At 38.2% G+C, this 15,863-nt stretch overlaps 1 protein-coding gene across 3 annotated transcripts in view; it reads left to right on the top strand.

Annotated features, from left to right (window-relative positions):
* The window catches only part of LOC128704667 (nuclear factor related to kappa-B-binding protein), a 65,934-nt gene that overhangs the window by 39,656 nt on the left and 10,415 nt on the right, over positions 1–15,863 (top strand). For 2 of the 3 annotated variants that reach the window (XM_053799801.2, XM_053799799.2), the window contains exons 21-23: positions 5,363–5,417; positions 5,594–5,769; positions 7,577–7,837. In XM_053799801.2, the coding sequence (XP_053655776.1) occupies positions 5,363–5,417; positions 5,594–5,769; positions 7,577–7,837 (492 nt within the window). The remainder of the gene's footprint in view (positions 1–5,362; positions 5,418–5,593; positions 5,770–7,576; positions 7,838–15,863) is intronic. The other variant, XM_053799802.2, reaches the window with a different exon arrangement.

Below are 15,863 nucleotides of genomic sequence, written 5' to 3' on the forward strand. Positions count from 1 at the left end.
GCACCCTTGCTGGGGATTGAACCCAGACCCTCACTCAGTGTGTGAGTTGAGGACACTATCAACCAAGCCACAAGCACCCACTCATTGTATTCATGGCTTAGTGTGCAAGTGCTTGTGAATTTCATGACAGAGTAGGTGCCCAAGAATAATAAAATCACAAATCATTATTTTATTAGTAGTGGTAAGATGTGAAGTATGTAGGATTTACTCTGAAATACTATAAATAGAAATATGTAAATTAGAAAATGACATACAGGTAGTAGGTTGGTAGACAGCAACCACCCAGGGAAGTACTACCGTCCTGCCAGATGACTGTGAAACAGAAACCTGTAACTGTTTTGCATGATGGTAGGATTGCTGGTGTCTTTTTCTGTCTCATAAACACGCTAGATAACAGGGATATCTTGCTACTCCAACTTACACTTTGGTCACACTTCAGAGACACGCACATGCATATATATATACATACATCTAGGTTTTTCTCCTTTTTCTACATAGCTCTTGTTCTTCTTTATTTCTTCTATTGTCCATGGGGAAGTGGAAAAGAATCTTTCCTCCGTAAGCCATGCGTGTCGTATGAGGCGACTAAAATGCCGGGAGCAATGGGCTAGTAACCCCTTCTCCTGTAGACATTTACTAAAAAAGAGAAGAAGAAAAACTTTATAAAACTGGGATGCTTGAATGTGCATGGATGTAGTGCAGATGACAAGAAACAGATGATTGCTGATGTTATGAATGAAAAGAAGTTGGATGTCCTGGCCATAAGCGAAACAAAGCTGAAGGGAGTAGGGGAGTTTCGGTGGGGGGAAATAAATGGGATTAAATCTGGAGTATCTGAGAGAGTTAGAGCAAAGGAAAGGGTAGCAGTAATGTTAAATGATCAGTTATGGAAGGAGAAAAGAGAATATGAATGTGTAAATGCAAGAATTATGTGGATTAAAGTAAAGGTTGGATGCGAGAAGTGGGTCATAATAAGCATGTATGCACCTGGAGAAGAGAGGAATGCAAAGGAGAGAGAGAGATTTTGGGAGATGTTAAGTGAATGTATAGGAGCCTTTGAACCAAGTGAGAGAGTAATTGTGGTAGGGGACCTGAATGCTAAAGTAGGAGAAACTTTTAGAGAGGGTGTGGTAGGTAAGTTTGGGGTGCCAGGTGTAAATGATAATGGGAGCCCTTTGATTGAACTTAGTATAGAAAGGGGTTTAGTTATAGGTAATAATATTTTAAGAAAAAGAGGATAAATAAGTATACAAGATATGATGTAGGGCGAAATGACAGTAGTTTGTTGGATTATGTATTGGTAGATAAAAGACTGTTGAGTAGACTTCAGGATGTACATGTTTATAGAGGGGCCACAGATTTATCAGATCACTTTCTAGTTGTAGCTACACTGAGAGTAAAAGGTAGATGGGATACAAGGAGAATAGAAGCATCAGGGAAGAGAGAGGTGAAGGTTTATAAACTAAAAGAGGAGGCAGTTAGGGAAAGATATAAACAGCTATTGGAGGATAGATGGGCTAATGAGAGCATAGGCAATGGGGTCGAAGAGGTATGGGGTAGGTTTAAAAATGTAGTGTTAGAGTGTTCAGCAGAAGTTTGTGGTTACAGGAAAGTGGGTGCAGGAGGGAAGAGGAGCGATTGGTGGAATGATGATGTAAAGAGAGTAGTAAGGGAGAAAAGGTTAGCATATGAGAAGGTTTTACAAAGTAGAAGTGATGCAAAGAGGGAAGAGTATATGGAGAAAAAGAGAGAGGTTAAGAGAGTGGTGAAGCAATGTAAAAAGAGAGCAAATGAGAGAGTGGGTGAGATGTTATCGACAAATTTTGTTGAAAATAAGAAAAAGTTTTGGAGTGAGATTAACAAGTTAAGGAAGCCTAGAGAACAAATGGATTTGTCAGTTAAAAATAGGAGAGGAGAGTTATTAAATGAAGAGTTAGAGGTACTGGGAAGATGGAGGGAATATTTTGAGGAATTGTTAAATGTTGATGAAGATAGGGAAGCTGTGATTTCGTGTATAGGGCAAGGAGGAATAACATCTTGTAGGAGTGAGGAAGAGCCTGTTGTGAGTGTGGGGGAAGTTCGTGAGGCAGTAGGTAAAATGAAAGGGGGTAAGGCAGCCGGGATTGATGGGATAAAGATAGAAATGTTAAAAGCAGGTGGGGATATAGTTTTGGAGTGGTTGGTCCAATTATTTAATAAATGTATGGAAGAGGGTAAGGTACCTAGGGATTGGCAGAGAGCATGCATAGTTCCTTTGTATAAAGGCAAAGGGGACAAAAGAGAGTGCAAAAATTATAGGGGGATAAGTCTGTTGAGTATACCTGGTAAAGTGTATGGTAGAGTTATTATTGAAAGAATTAAAAGTAAGACTGAGAATAGGATAGCAGATGAACAAGGAGGCTTTAGGAAAGGTAGGGGGTGTGTGGACCAGGTGTTTACAGTGAAACATATAAGTGAACAATATTTAGATAAGGCTAAAGAGGTCTTTGTGGCATTTATGGATTTGGAAAAGGCGTATGACAGGGTGGATAGGGGGGCAATGTGGCAGATGTTGCAGGTGTATGGTGTAGGAGGTAGGTTACTGAAAGCAGTGAAGAGTTTTTACGAGGATAGTGAGGCTCAAGTTAGAGTACATAGGAAAGAGGGAAATTATTTCCCAGTAAAAGAAGGCCTTAGACAAGGATGTGTGATGTCACCGTGATTGTTTAATATATTTATAGATGGGGTTGTAAGAGAAGTAAATGCGAGGGTCTTGACAAGAGGCGTGGAGTTAAAAGATAAAGAATCACACATAAAGTGGGAGTTGTCACAGTTGCTCTTTGCTGATGACACTGTGCTCTTGGGAGATTCTGAAGAGAAGTTGCAGAGATTGATGGATGAATTTGGTAGGGTGTGCAAAAGAAGAAAATTAAAAGTGAATACAGGAAAGAGTAAGGTTATGAGGATAACAAAAATATTAGGTGATGAAAGATTGGATATCAGATTGGAGGAAGAGAGTATGGAGGAGGTGAATGTATTCAGATATTTGGGAGTGGAGGTGTCAGCGGATGGGTCTATGAAGGATGAGGTGAATCATAGAATTGATGAGGGGAAAAGGGTGAGTGGTGCACTTAGGAGTCTGTGGAGACAAAGAACTTTGTCCTTGGAGGCAAAGAGGGGAATGTATGAGAGTATAGTTTTACCAACACTCTTATATGGGTGTGAAGCATGGGTGATGAATGTTGCAGCAAGGAGAAGGCTGGAGGCAGTGGAGATGTCATGTCTGAGGGCAATGTGTGGTGTGAATATAATGCAGAGAATTCGTAGTTTGGAAGTTAGGAGGAGGTGCGGGATTACCAAAACTGTTGTCCAGAGGGCTGAGGAAGGGTTGTTGAGGTGGTTCGGACATGTAGAGAGAATGGAGCGAAACAGAATGACTTCAAGAGTGTATCAGTCTGTAGTGGAAGGAAGGCGGGGTAGGGGTCGGCCTAGGAAAGGTTGGAGGGAGGGGGTAAAGGAGGTTTTGTGTGCGAGAGGCTTGGACTTCCAGCAGGCGTGCGTGAGCGTGTTTGATAGGAGTGAATGGAGACAAATGGTTTTTAATACTTGACGTGCTGTTGGAGTGTGAGCAAAGTAACATTTATGAAGGGGTTCAGGGAAACCGGCAGGCCGGACTTGAGTCCTGGAGATGGGAAGTACAGTGCCTGCACTCTGAAGGAGGGGTGTTAATGTTGCAGTTTAAAAACTGTAGTGTAAAGCACCCTTCTGGCAAGACAGTGATGGAGTGAATGATGGTGAAAGTTTTTCTTTTTTCGGGCCACCCTGCCTTGGTGGGAATTGGCCAGTGTGATAATAAAAAATAATAAATAAAATAATAATATGAAACATGTAAAAATGACAACCATGAAACATGTGAAAATGACGAACATAAAACATTGTTTAAAATAAAAGTTGCAACCTTAAAGCTAGGCTTATTCGAATGAACTTATATGATTGATCGTGGATTATTTGGCACCCTTGGGGTGGAGGGTGTGCTGTATGATGAACCACAACAGATGATTTCATTGTTTTAATGGCCCTTTATTGAATGTTCCTTGTTATAGGTAGTGTTTTAAGGCAGGGCAAGCAGTTGTGGTTTATGTCTGGAGGTAGGACCAGCTAGCACATATACAAGTTCTCCTTGGCTTAGGGTAGTTCAGCTTTACGATGGCACAAAAGCAATTACAGTGGACCCCCGGTTTACAATATTATTTCATTCCAGAAGTATGTTCAGGTGCCATTACTGAACGAATTTGTTCCCATAAGGAATATTGTGAATTAGATTAGTCCATTTCAGACCCCCCAAACATACACGTACAAACGCACTTACATAAATACACTTACATAATTGGTCGCATTGGGAGCTGATCATAAAGCGGGGGTCCACTGTACTCTGGAGATGAAACTTAGGATGCTTACCCAGCATGAAGACAGCACATCTTTAAGATTAAGATTCTTAATTTCAGTGTGATACTGTGTTTGTACAGAGGTGAATGACATTTAGGTGTACATGCAGAAATTGCTTTAATATGCAGAGCATTTCAGGCAAACTTAAGATTGTCTTAAGATTAATAAGGCAATGACTAATTGAGTGTTTTTATATATAGTCTTTTATGTGGTTGTACAAAGAAATTTAGGAGTTACAATGAACACGAGAGGATTGAATATCCTATTAGTATATGCTATATGGCTTTTATCAAGTTTAATTTTTTTAAGAGTTACAAGTTTGATTATGATTATAGGCAATGAGGATTCTAGTATATTAACATTATGTGAACACATTCTATATTTTAATGGTTGTGAGGATTGTATTCATTTATTTACCTTTCAATACTGGTACAGTGGACCCCCGCATAACGATTACCTCCGAATGCGACCAATTATGTAAGTGTATTTATGTAAGTGCGTTTGTACGTGTATGTTTGGGGGTCTGAAATGGACTAATCTACTTCACAATATTCCTTATGGGAATAAATTCGGTCAGTACTGGCACCTGAACATACTTCTGGAGTGAAAAAATATCGTTAACCGGGGGTCCACTGTATTTAGTTACAGTAATTATTTGTTTATTTACTTACTCAGTGACAGTAGTTATTTATTTAGCACATCTTCATATTCAACTTACGATGGGTTCGTCAGAACATAACCCCATCCTAAGTCAAGGAGCATCTGTATTTGGTTCATGTGTTATGTAGGGTAAACTATCACATATGTTTAGGTAGAGCAAACCATCACATATGTGATAGTTTGCCCTACCTAAACATATGTTCAGGTAGGATAGTGTGATCATAACTGGTAATAGGGCAAGACAGCAAGTCATTACAGGTTTCTTCCCGGTCAACAGATTGCCACTGTGGAGAGTCTTCTGAGTCAGGCGGACAAAACCACACAACTACAAGGTGAGCATCTTTTTCAAGTTTTGTATATAATATATATGGCAGCTAAAGACATGTATATTCTTTTATCAGTCAAAAGTTTTTAAGATTTATTTTCCTTTTTTCTCTCTGTTGACATGTGCCATTAAAATTGTCTGTACAGTTTACGTTCTGTTCTTTTAACAATGTTTTCTCTACAGGTGGAGTTATAACTACAATGGCAGGTAACAAACTGGCAGGCGGGAATGTTATTCAACTCTCGGGGAGCACTGGTGGTGTACAGAGACTGACACTGGTATCTCCACAAGGGTCTCACGTTCCCCTGGGTGCAGCAAGTCAGCGCCTTGTCCTAGCCACTGGGTCCCAAGTACAGCTTGTGAGTTATTTCAATATTTGTATCTTGAGAGTACTTGTGAACTGAAAGAAAATGATACACAGTAGAACCCCCAAATCCGCAGATTTGGTTACCGCGTTTTCAGTTATCCATGATTTACCGTGGCCCAAAAATAACCCTTCATTTTGCTTAATAATGGCAGCAAAGCACAAAAGTAGTGATGATAGAAGTACTTCTAATTCTTAACTTCTTGTGTATAATTAAACTTTATCATAGATATGTATGTAAATAAAAAGACTTAGAGGGTTTGCTACTATCTACAGTTTCAGGTATCCATGTTATGTCTTGGAACATATTTCCTGCAGATATGGGGGACTACTGTAATTTTGTTATAAAGCTGTATGTTTTGGCATGGATTATGTTACACCTTTCGTGTATAAAATGCAGGTTATTGTAAGATTTGTAGTTTTGGAAATAATTAACTTTATATGTTATCACATATTTAGCTTGGTAATACCAGCCTAGTAATGGTTCAGGTTGAGACATTTGTGTTATTATTGAGATGGTTACTGTAGCAACTTTGTAGATATGCAAGTCTTGTGTTTATAACCACTGAACTTTATATTTGACTGCTGCAGTGTCTGAACCAAGGTGGCGTCTGGCAGTAGATGTCCTCTAAAAACCAAAATAAACTTTCATTAGTAGTTTTTATCATATTTCACAAAACTACTCCCCATTATTGTACAGGAGCTCTTCGACTAACAGTGGTTCAACTTACAATATTTTTACTTTTTTTGAGATGAAACTTAAAATAATTACCCAGCATAAAGGCAGCAAGCCCATAACTTATATTCATTTATTTACTTATTCAGTGACATTAGTTATTTATTTACTTATTTATTTATCGTACTCATATTCGACTTACGATATTTTCAACTTATGATGGGTTTGTCGGAGCATGACTCCATCATAAGTTCAGAAGCACTTGTATACCAAACGAGATCTGTTGTGGTTTGATATGACTGACACTTCATGCAGACCTGACCAGACTGTCCTCTTAGCTGCTACTATATGTTAGTTCCTTCATATGTAATTGATAGACACCATGTTGGTATAGCTATTGCAGCTGAAGGGGAGTCACATAAGCAGGTGTCATGTCAAGAATACTACCAAATTTTTGTTAAATCACAAAAACAAACTTTAGTGCGAGAGAGGTTTTATTGCAAGTGGTTGTTTTTGGTCGATGTAACATAAGGTTTGTGCTACCAAACTGTGATAAAGAACAAAAAGACACAATACCACGACTGGAACAATACACGAATAACCCACACGTTGGAGAAAAAACTTACGACAACGTTTTGCTCCAACTTAAACCATTAACTAGCTACACAGAAGTATGAAGGGAAGGAAGCCAGTGTATAACTGTATACACCTGTTAAAACTGAATATTTTTCAAAAACTTCCAGCAGTGATTGGAAACTTGCTTAAAAGCGGTTTCCCATAAATTCTAGAAATTTTGTTTACCACATGGTCCAAAAAAAAAATGCTAGTAAAAGTTTTCTCACTTAGGAAGGTACCTTGATGCAAATGAGGTACTCTTGATTCAGGGACGGGAGAACGAAGGAGGAAATAGAATAAAGGTAGAGGTATTAGTAGTAGTAGTACCAGTGATAAATGTTGAAATCTTTTACTGCACTAAAGGCTTTGTATCATTGGGTATTCAATCAACTTAGTGTTACAGGTTATTAAATCATAAAAAATGCTAGGTATTAAATTTTGTGCTCTAGTGTAAAATTTAGCAGTTGAATTGTGAAAGCCTTGACATGGATTTACCTGTGATGCCCCTCAGGCTGGAAAGTTAGACGGTACTGGGAGCAAGGCTCAAGTTGTTCAGACCATCCAGACCTTGCAACCAGGGAGTCATGTCATGCAGACAAGCCACGGAACAGTTACCACCACCAGCACTGGCAGTAGCACCACCACAACACCCTCTCTTACCAGTACCACCACGCAGGTCGTCACTACTCCTGTAGCCTCTACACCTACTGCTCTAACCACCTCACAAGCAAGATTTTTCTCTGTAGGTCAACAGCAAAAAACTATCGTTCAGGTATGACCTTTTTCAGTAACTTTGTGACAGTAGAATGTAGTACTTGGTTATTTTTTCAGTACTTTGTGACAGTAGAATGCAGTACTTAGTTACCCATGGAAATAGTGTCATGACTGTTCTTGTGATTGTTGCAACCCCTGAATGGGTTGCAATGATTATTATGTATATAATTATTATCTTTTCATATAATTTTATATTGCTTATATTTGCGATAATAGCTAAATCGTAAATATATTGCTTTATATTATTATTATTTGACTTAGTTAAATTTTGTTAGATAGGATGTAACATATTATGTGCTCAGTTAGTCTTGATTGTCTAACTACTGTAATTATCGCTCTTTGCTCGTTTCCCTGCCGGCTTCTTGCTGGGCAGCGACCCACGGAGCTATCACGTGATCGAGGGGGGGGGGTGTCCTCACCTCGCCTGAAGTATTCAGTCTGATCTAGACTCTCTTGGTGGTTGGACAGATCGTCTGTCTCATTATTCTTGTTAGTTCTGGAGACTCTGTTCACAGAACATTGTATAGACTTAGTGATTTTCGACGTTGTACTGAGGTTGTGTGTCGTTAAGACACTCTGAGCCACTCAGGTCCTGAGCTGTAGCTTCTGACCTAATTTGTACTGGTATCTGTGTATTATCACAGTTGGGGATTTTCTTATGCTGAACTTAGATTCAGTATTATGGGAGTTTGATGACTTTTGTGGAGGATCTGCTGATGGTCCCTACTTAGTGTCGTTATATTATCTCCTTGATCCTGATTGTGTCGCAGTTGCTTGTTATATTGCTGTTGGGCTTAGCATTCTTTTTATTGTTCAAGCAGACTGTTCTGACTTAAACAAGTGACTGACTGACTGTCAGTCACTTGTTTAAGTCTAGTCGAGTCGTGAGACATAGCGAACTACTTAGAGCACTTACACACATACACCCAAACTTATTTGTACATATTTGTAATATCTTATTAAATGTTAATGTACCAGACGGTACTTAAGACTTATAAATGTGATATGTGCCTACAGCACAATACTATTGCACACGAGAGAAGTGATTATTATTAATTTGTTTGAATTGATTAATTTAATTTGATAATATACCTCTAGACGATACTTAATAAATTTATTAAATTTTATTTTCTCTAGTTAGTAGCCTACCAGTTGTAATCCTGAAGCACTATTGAATCATACTGAATTCTAATGGATAATTGGACAAGGATACTGACTACTTGTTACGAAAACCCAGTAACAGGCTGGATGCTAGAAAGGCAGTCCTTTCTAGTATTCACTGGAGATCTCTAAGCTTTTAGAATCGTGTTTTTTGTAACAGTGATTGATTTTATTTAAAACTGCAGTCCCATTGACTTTATTAAAACTACAGCCCCATTGACTTTATTTAAAACTGCAGTCCCAGTTAGTTATCTGCATTGCATTTATAATATTACTGTCATGAAATGTTCTCTTTCCACTTACTTGATTCTTGTCTCCCTAAGTTATGCCTCTTTATTACACATTGTCATGTGTACTCTAGGAATTGGGAGAGTACACATGGTCACATGTACTCTAGGAATTGGGAGAGTACACATGGTCATGTGTAGTAACTAACTCAGACTTTTCCAAAATGCCAACGCAATTTACAGACTCAAGTTGAAAAAAACAAAAAATGAATTCCATTCGTATTATTGGGTTAACTTATGGTGAAGGAAATAAATAAGTCTATACAAGAACTACAACTTATACATGACACTTACTGCTGGGGAAGATTTAATTTCAGTCAGTTCTTGAGGGCACTTATGTGAAATTTAAATGAGTAATATTTTCTGATTAACTTTCGTTTTAGTATTTAATGAGAATTGTTTGAATATTAACCTTTTCCTTGAAAGAATTAGCTTTGTGGCACTTGAGGTATGCTCAAGGTACATTTCCCTAAGAAAAAAGAAGAGAAGATGCAGACTAGAAAGAGAGATGCTCCCTCTGCAGGTGAAGGCAAAGAATAGCCACTTTTGTAAATAATCGAAGACATAATTTAAAACAAGATTGTATATTACAATCAATTTGGAGTTACAGAACCCTTTAACAACCAAATGCAATGCCTTAGCAACTAGTGATTCATTTAATCTATAAAGTTCTGATTGTCTTAGCCTTTCTTCAGACCAGCTGGGGATTTAGGGTTTGCGGTATGTCTTGCTGTAATCTTAAATTTGAATGCCCATAATTGTCGCACAATTTGGGTTTCCTCATTCACCTCATTACTCCAGCATCGTCGGAACCAGAAACTTCATATTACTCAATATGAATAACTAAAGTATAATAAACACTTGGTAATGCTTAATAGTAACTCACGGGGAAACAAAAACTCAGCAACTGAAGAGGATCCTAGAATATGGTATCAAAATATACAGATTAATTTATCTTCTGAGTTTCTGTCTCCACGTGTGTTATTATTGAGCATTAGCCAATATGTTAAGATTCAAACAAGACAGTACACAGATAATATTGTTGCTAAGTATAACTCATCCTACCATCTTTATAACTTACAATACTGTGCTTATCTGAATATGCTTTCATCACTCATTCAGGTGTAGAATAAAACTTAATCAACCATGATGGCATAACTGCAGCATAGTGTATGTAGAAATAGCAAATGTGCTTTCTTGAGTTTGCTCTCTCGGTACTTGTAAACAGAAAGTTGATATATGTGATCCCCATAGGTCTAAAAGTATCATTCATGGGTCTGAAACTTGTATCTATAGTCTGAAAGTGTCGTCTCTAGGTTTAACATTGGTGTCTTTGGTCTAGAGTGTTCATCAGTATAAGAATGGTGTCCATGGTTTTAAAGGGCTGATAATTGGCCTAAATGAATCTCCATAATTAGAATATATAATATAGAATATATAATTAGATATAAGCGACTATTGGCAGAAAGGTGGGCTAGTGCAAAGATGAGTAGTGGGGGGGGTTGAAGAGGGTTGGAATAGTTTTAAAAATGCAGTATTAGAATGTGGGGCAGAAGTTTGTGGTTATAGGAGGGTGGGGGCAGGAGGAAAGAGGAGTGATTGGTGGAATGAAGTAAAGGTTGTGATAAAAGAGAAAAAGGTAGCTTACGAGAGGTTTTTACAAAGCAGAAGTGTTATAAGAAGAGCAGAGTATATGGAGAGTAAAAGAAAGGTGAAGAGAGTGGTGAGAGAGTGCAAAAGGAGAGCAGATGAAAGAGTGGGAGAGGCACTGTCAAGAAATTTTAATGAAAATAAGAAAAAATTTTGGAGTGAGTTAAACAAGTTAAGAAAGCCTAGGGAAAGTATGGATTTGTCAGTTAAAAACAGAGTAGGGGAGTTAGTAGATGGGGAGAGGGAGGTATTAGGTAGATGGAGAGAATATTTTGAGGAACTTTTAAATGTTGAGGAAGAAAGGGAGGCAGTAATTTCATGCACTGGTCAGGGAGGTATATCATCTTTTAGGAGTGAAGAAGAGCAGAATGTAAGTGTAGTGGAGGTATGAGAGGCATTACGTAGAATGAAAGGGGGTAAAGCAGCTGGAACTGATGAGATCATGACAGAAATGTTAAAAGCAGGGGGGGATATAGTGTTGGAGTGGTTGGTACTTTTGTTTAATAAATGTATGAAAGAGGGGAAGGTACCTAGGGATTGGCAGAGAGCATGTATAGTCCCTTTATATAAAGGGAAAGGGGACAAAAGAGATAGTAAACTTATTCCTCTATAATTTTTACAGAGTATACCAGGAAAAGTATACGGTAGGGTTATAATTGAAAGAATTAGAGGTAAGACAGAATGTAGGATTGTGGATGAGCAGGGAGGCTTCAGCTTGGGTAGGGGATGTGTAGATCAAGTGTTTACATTGAAGCATATGTGTGAACAGTATTTAGATAAAGGTAGGGAAGTTTTTATTGCATTTATGGATTTAGAAAAGGCATATGATAGAGTGGATAGAGGAGCAATGTGGCAGATGTTGCAAGTATATGGAATAGGTGGTAAGTTACTAAATGCTGTAAAGAGCTTTTATGAGGATAGTGAGGCTCTGGTTAGGGTGTGTAGAAGAGAGGGAGAATACTTCCCGGTAAAAGTAGGTCTTAGACAGGGATGTGTAATGTCACCATGGTTGTTTAATATATTTATAGATGGGGTTGTAAAAGAAGTAAATGGTAGGGTGTTTGGGAGAGGGGTGGGATTAAATTATGGGGAATCAAATTCAAAATGGGAATTGACACAGTTACTTTTTGCTGATGATACTGTGCTTATGGGAGATTCTAAAGAAAAATTGCAAAGGTTAGTGGATGAGTTTGAGAATGTGTGTAAAGGTAGAAAGTTGAAAGTGAACATAGAAAAGAGTAAGGTGATGAGGGTATCAAATGATTTAGATAAAGAAAAATTGGATATCAAATTGGGGAGGAGGAGTATGGAAGAAGTGAATGTTTTCAGATACTTGGGAGTTGACGTGTCGTCGGATGGATTTATGAAGGATGAGGTTAATCATAGAATTGATGAGGGAAAAAAGGTGAGTGGTGCGTTGAGGTATATGTGGAGTCAAAAAACGTTATCTATGGAGGCAAAGAAGGGAATGTATGAAAGTATAGTAGTACCAACACTCTTATATGGATGTGAAGCTTGGGTGGTAAATGCAGCAGCGAGGAGACGGTTGGAGGCAGTGGAGATGTCCTGGAAATTAGGAGAAGGTGTGGAGTTAATAAAAGCATTAGTCAGAGGGCAGAAGAGGGGTTGTTGAGGTGGTTTGGTCATTTAGAGAGAATGGATCAAAGTAGAATGACATGGAAAGCATATAAATCTAGAGGGGAAGGAAGGAGGGGTAGGGGTCGTCCTCGAAAGGGTTGGAAAGAGGGGGTAAAGGAGGTTTTGTGGGCTAGGGGCTTGGATTTCCAGCAAGCATGCATGAGCGTGTTAGATAGGAGTGAATGGAGGCGAATGATACTTGGGACCTGACGATCTGTTGGAGTGTGAGCAGGGTAATATTCAGGGAAACCGGTTATGTTCATATAGTCGGACTCGAGTCCTGGAAATGGGAAGTACAATGCCTGCACTTTAAAGGAGGGGTTTGGGATATTGGCGGTTTGGAGGGATATGTTATGTATCTTTATACGTATATGCTTCTAAGCTGTTGTATTCTGAGCACCTCTGCAAAAGCAGTGATAATGTGTGAGTGTGGTGAAAGTGTTGAATGATGATGAAAGTATTTTCTTTTTGGGGATTTTCTTTTTTTTTTTGGTCACCCTGTCTCGGTGGGAGACGGCCGACTTGTTGAAAAAAAAAAAAAAAAAAATCAGTTTTAGAGAGAAAACAAAGAAAGTGAGGAAATACTGCATTTCCAGTGCCCATGTTAAATTGATGGAATACAGCTGTTAAGTTAACATAGGAAGGTGTGCAAATTTTTTTATTATTAACACATTGGCGGTCTCCCACCTAGGCAGGGTGGCCTGAAAAAGAAAAACTTTCACCATCATTTACTCCATCACTGTCTTACCAGAGAAGTGCTTACACTAGTTATAAAACTGCAACATTAACACCCCTCCTTCAGAGTGCAGACACTGTACTTCCCATCTCCAGGACTCAAGTCCGGCCTGCCAGTTTCCCTGAATTCCTTCATAAATGTTACCTTGCTTACACTCCAACAGCACATCAAAACCAAAAAACCATTATTAAGAATAGTCAGTAATGCTAGGTTAGTAACACTTACGTGAAGACTACACACTGTGGATCTTCATGGGAGATATAGGAGTTAAGTAATCAAATTTTAACTCCTTCAGTATAATGTTCTTAAGCATTATTATTGCTGTTGTTTACCTACATGTTATTACTATATATATATGGATAACCAGTGAAAAATAGTAGAATTCCAAGCGCTTTCATGATTTCTCACATTATCAAGGAACTGTACAGTTCCTTGATAATGTGAGAAATCACAAAAGCACTTGGGATTTCACTATTTTTCACAGGTTGTTCTGACATATTGTGATACCACCTGTTTACTGTGATCTTATTGCATATATGGGGAAATGGAGAAGGATTCTTCCTCCGTAAGTCGTGCATGCCATAAGAGGCAACTAAAATGCCGGGAGCAAGGGGCTAATGACCCCTTCTCCTGTATAAATTACCAAATTTAAAAATAAAAACTTTCGTTTTTGTTTTTAGGTCACCCTGCCTCAGCAGTATATGGCTGGTTCATTAAAAAAAAAAATTAGATCAAGTCTTGCCAGAAATGCTGAATGTTAAGAGAATTTACAATGATGCATATATTATTTAGAGGGATTTTTGGTTCCTGGATTGGCAGGGACTTCCAGGGCAGACTTTATTATAGAAAAAGGCTGGACAATTAAGTTTATTTTTGCAACCCCATACTGGGGATTGAACCATGGACCTGAATGTGTGAGATGAGTGTGCTACCAACCCAGCTGTGGGACACCTGTAGTTGCACATGGCATAGGGTAATAGAAATACAAGTGACTGTAGTTAGCAGTATTGTATTAGTGAGAATTATAAGTATAGTTACATAGGTGATAGACTGAGGTTTGTGTTCACCTAAATTTAATATTAAATTATTATTTATTAATTTTGTATATAGCAGTAAAAAAAATGAGAAATGCTGCACATTTTGTGTCAAAATCTAAGAGACCTGTATAATGACGTACAGCATTTTGCAAATACTGTACTTTATTGTAACTACATTTTGAAAAGTTAGACATTGTTTTTATAGTGTTAATGATATAAGTTAGGCAGTGGGCATCCAGCAGCAACAGCCTGGTTGACCAGGCAAACACCAGACAAGCCAGGCCCATGGCAAGGCTCTGAGATTAATGAGACTCTCAAAACTCACTGAAGGTATATCGAAGGCAAAGGTTGAATGCTTGTTTACAAAAATGTCTTCCTTTACACAGTCAACGGTTTTGAAATCAGATAAATTTTTGTCTTTAGATCAAGAGAGATTCCCGATTCCATATTTTTTGTTCATGAAGACTGTTACTTCACAAACGTACAAGTTTACTACATTCATTGTAGCTGTACGATATATCTTTGAGTTAATTTAACAAGAGTTATTTATGTTCTTTCCTCATATATTATCATAATTTACTAATAGTTAATTATTGGAGACTCTTCAAGAACTATTGGTCCGAGGAGTTAAAGCTAATAAATAGTACTCCCTTTCCAAGGTGCTGCATGACTTTCTACAAGTTTAGCGCTTCCCAGAGAATACAAAAAAAAACCATACCTCGACGGATGGGGTTTGAACCCGGGATCAGAGTGTCTCTGGAGTTTTGAGACTCTCTGATCCCGGGTTCAAACCCCACCCGTGGTATGGTTTGTTTGTAAATCAAGAATACAAAAATAATACAAGAAACAGCAGATTGACTTAAAATTCAGAGCAGTGCGGAAATATCAGACTGAGTCTTGTGAGTCAACTTTTATTTCTTGCAGATTACAAACTTTTATATTTATAATAGTATTTATTGAATGAATAATGTCAAAGGGGGGGGGGGGACTGTACAAAACCATAATATCCCACTAATCTGACTCGCTTCACTTCCTGCATACTTCTTGCCCTCGCTGGTCTCTGATCTTCACATAATATATCATTAGTACATCCTGCCCTGCAGTGCTGTGTGAACCTTGTGGGTTTAGTGCTTAGTTTTGAGTGTCAAAATAATAAGTACAGCCTCTCCTCACTTAGCGACGTACTCGTTTACTGACACCTTGGACTTACGACAGGCTCTCTGACCAGTATTTATACCTAAATAATGTATATTAGACCAGATTTCCTCTTCTGTTTATTGCAATATACAGTACACTACTGTATAATCATTTAAAAATACACCAGAAATGTTATTAATGGTGCAGAGGTGACATTATGCTCCTCACTTAACGAAGAATTCGTTTAACGATGTGGTCTTAGGAATGGAACTCTGTCGTTAAGTGAGGAGAGGACGTACTATAATATGGGGTCTTATTGACAAGTGCTTAGCATTAAATCCCCTTCCTTTATGATGATGAAACGTATTTTTTGGTTAT

The sequence above is a fragment of the Cherax quadricarinatus genome, chromosome 100 (assembly GCF_038502225.1).
Source record: "Cherax quadricarinatus isolate ZL_2023a chromosome 100, ASM3850222v1, whole genome shotgun sequence".
Lineage (NCBI taxonomy): Eukaryota > Metazoa > Arthropoda > Malacostraca > Decapoda > Parastacidae > Cherax > Cherax quadricarinatus.